The following is a 1,681-nucleotide window of genomic DNA, read 5'->3' on the forward strand; positions in this document are numbered from 1 at the left end:
CCTGTGATACTCGATCAAGTTACGAATGTTTCCTAGTACCGCGATGCTCGATGGAGTATGGAGCAGTAGCGAGCATGTTCGCTCATCACTAGTGTATATCTGAAGACAGAAGTTTGATTGCAGCAAGCTGTAATAAAATTATTCTGTGCTTTCAATCTAAAATTCTATTGATGAGTCATTGAAGATTATCTGAAATACAAAATTTACTGTAATGCTGACAATAAATCTTATTGTGTTTCAGTGCAACAGGAAAATCATTGTAAAACATCAACTTAAATCAATAACATCAGAAAATGGAGAGAGCAACAGAAATGGTGAAGCAAAACACTGGATACATAAATGGGACTTCAATGCCTTCTAATCATACTCAATGCTTAACCATCCATGTTCCAGAAGAAATATTTTTCACCATATCAATTCTAGGCATATTAGAAAATGTACTTGTTTTTACTGCCGTAATCAAGAACAAAAAACTTCATTTGCCCATGTACTTTTTTATTTGTAGTTTGTCATTTGCTGACATTCTGGGAAGCCTATATAAAATTCTGGAGAGCATTATGATGATTTTGGCAAAGCGTGGTCATCTTGAAAAAAGGGGTAAAATTGAGAAAAAGATGGATGATATTATGGATTGGTTCTTTGTACTATCATTACTTGGATCAATTTTCAGTCTGACTGCTATTGCTGCAGATCGATACATAACCATCTTCTATGCCTTTCGTTATCACAACATTATGACTATCAGAAGAGCTTGGATCATCTTGGCTGCCATCTGGGTATTATGTGGTGGATGTGGAATAGTTATAATCATCTTCTATCACTATACCATTACAGTGATGTGCTTTACTTCTTTATTTTTTTTGTTGTTCATCTTTATAGTATGTCTTTACATCCATATGTTTCTTCTAGCGCAATCACATGCACGAAAAATATCATCTCTATCTGGTCAATGGAATTCCATGTCACAGAAGATAAATATGAAAGGGGCAATTACACTAACAATTTTGTTGGGTGTTTTCATTTGTTGTTGGTTTCCATTTATTCTTCATCTCTTCTTATTCATATTTTGCCCCCAAAATCCTTATTGTGCTTGCTATATGTCAACGCTCTATATAAATTGCACACTTATATTGTGCAATTCAGTGATTGACCCTTTTATTTATGCATTTCGAAGTCCAGAACTGAGAAGTACCTTTAAGAAAATGATGTGTTGTTAGGTGTTTAGAAATTGATAAAACACATATGGTATATACTGTAGAATAAACAGTGCATTTTACACAACTGTGACAACACTGAGGTCAACTTACAATGACTTTTCTTTTAATGTAATATAAACACTCCTTAACATTGAATTTGTAATGTCAAGAAGGGAAAGTCATGAAGTTATAATAATCACTGATAGACATGTTAATGATTTGTAAATAAGATAATGAAAACTAAAATTCATGACATCTGGATATATATAGCATTGAGTATAAGTATCATGGACACAGTAATATATACAGTTACAGTACTTGTGATGCAATTTATAAAGTTATACTGTAGTGGAGGAATTTTCTGCTCTGCTTTATGCACTTGGGCATGTAAATGATCAAGATTCTCTTCTGGCAAGCTCCCAATGCCATCCAAGATGTGTTCAATGAGAAACAAATGCAGACATTGCCAGCCATGGTAGCATATT

General features: G+C 33.7%; 1 protein-coding gene across 1 annotated transcript; it reads left to right on the plus strand.

Moving 5' to 3' along the window:
• The first annotated feature begins 293 nt into the window (after positions 1-293).
• Positions 294-1,217, plus strand: MC2R (melanocortin 2 receptor). The gene has a single exon (XM_075316411.1). It carries the CDS (start codon positions 294-296, stop codon positions 1,215-1,217), a length of 924 nt encoding a protein of 307 aa, XP_075172526.1.
• Positions 1,218-1,681: the final 464 nt, after the last annotated feature.

Source organism: Anomaloglossus baeobatrachus, chromosome 6, assembly GCF_048569485.1.
Source record: "Anomaloglossus baeobatrachus isolate aAnoBae1 chromosome 6, aAnoBae1.hap1, whole genome shotgun sequence".
Taxonomy (NCBI): Eukaryota; Metazoa; Chordata; class Amphibia; order Anura; family Aromobatidae; genus Anomaloglossus; species Anomaloglossus baeobatrachus.

Bases quoted from the DNA above. Each gene is read 5' to 3' on its own strand.
- MC2R (XM_075316411.1), top strand. From the start codon at position 294: ATGGAGAGAGCAACAGAAATGGTGAAGCAAAACACTGGATACATAAAT.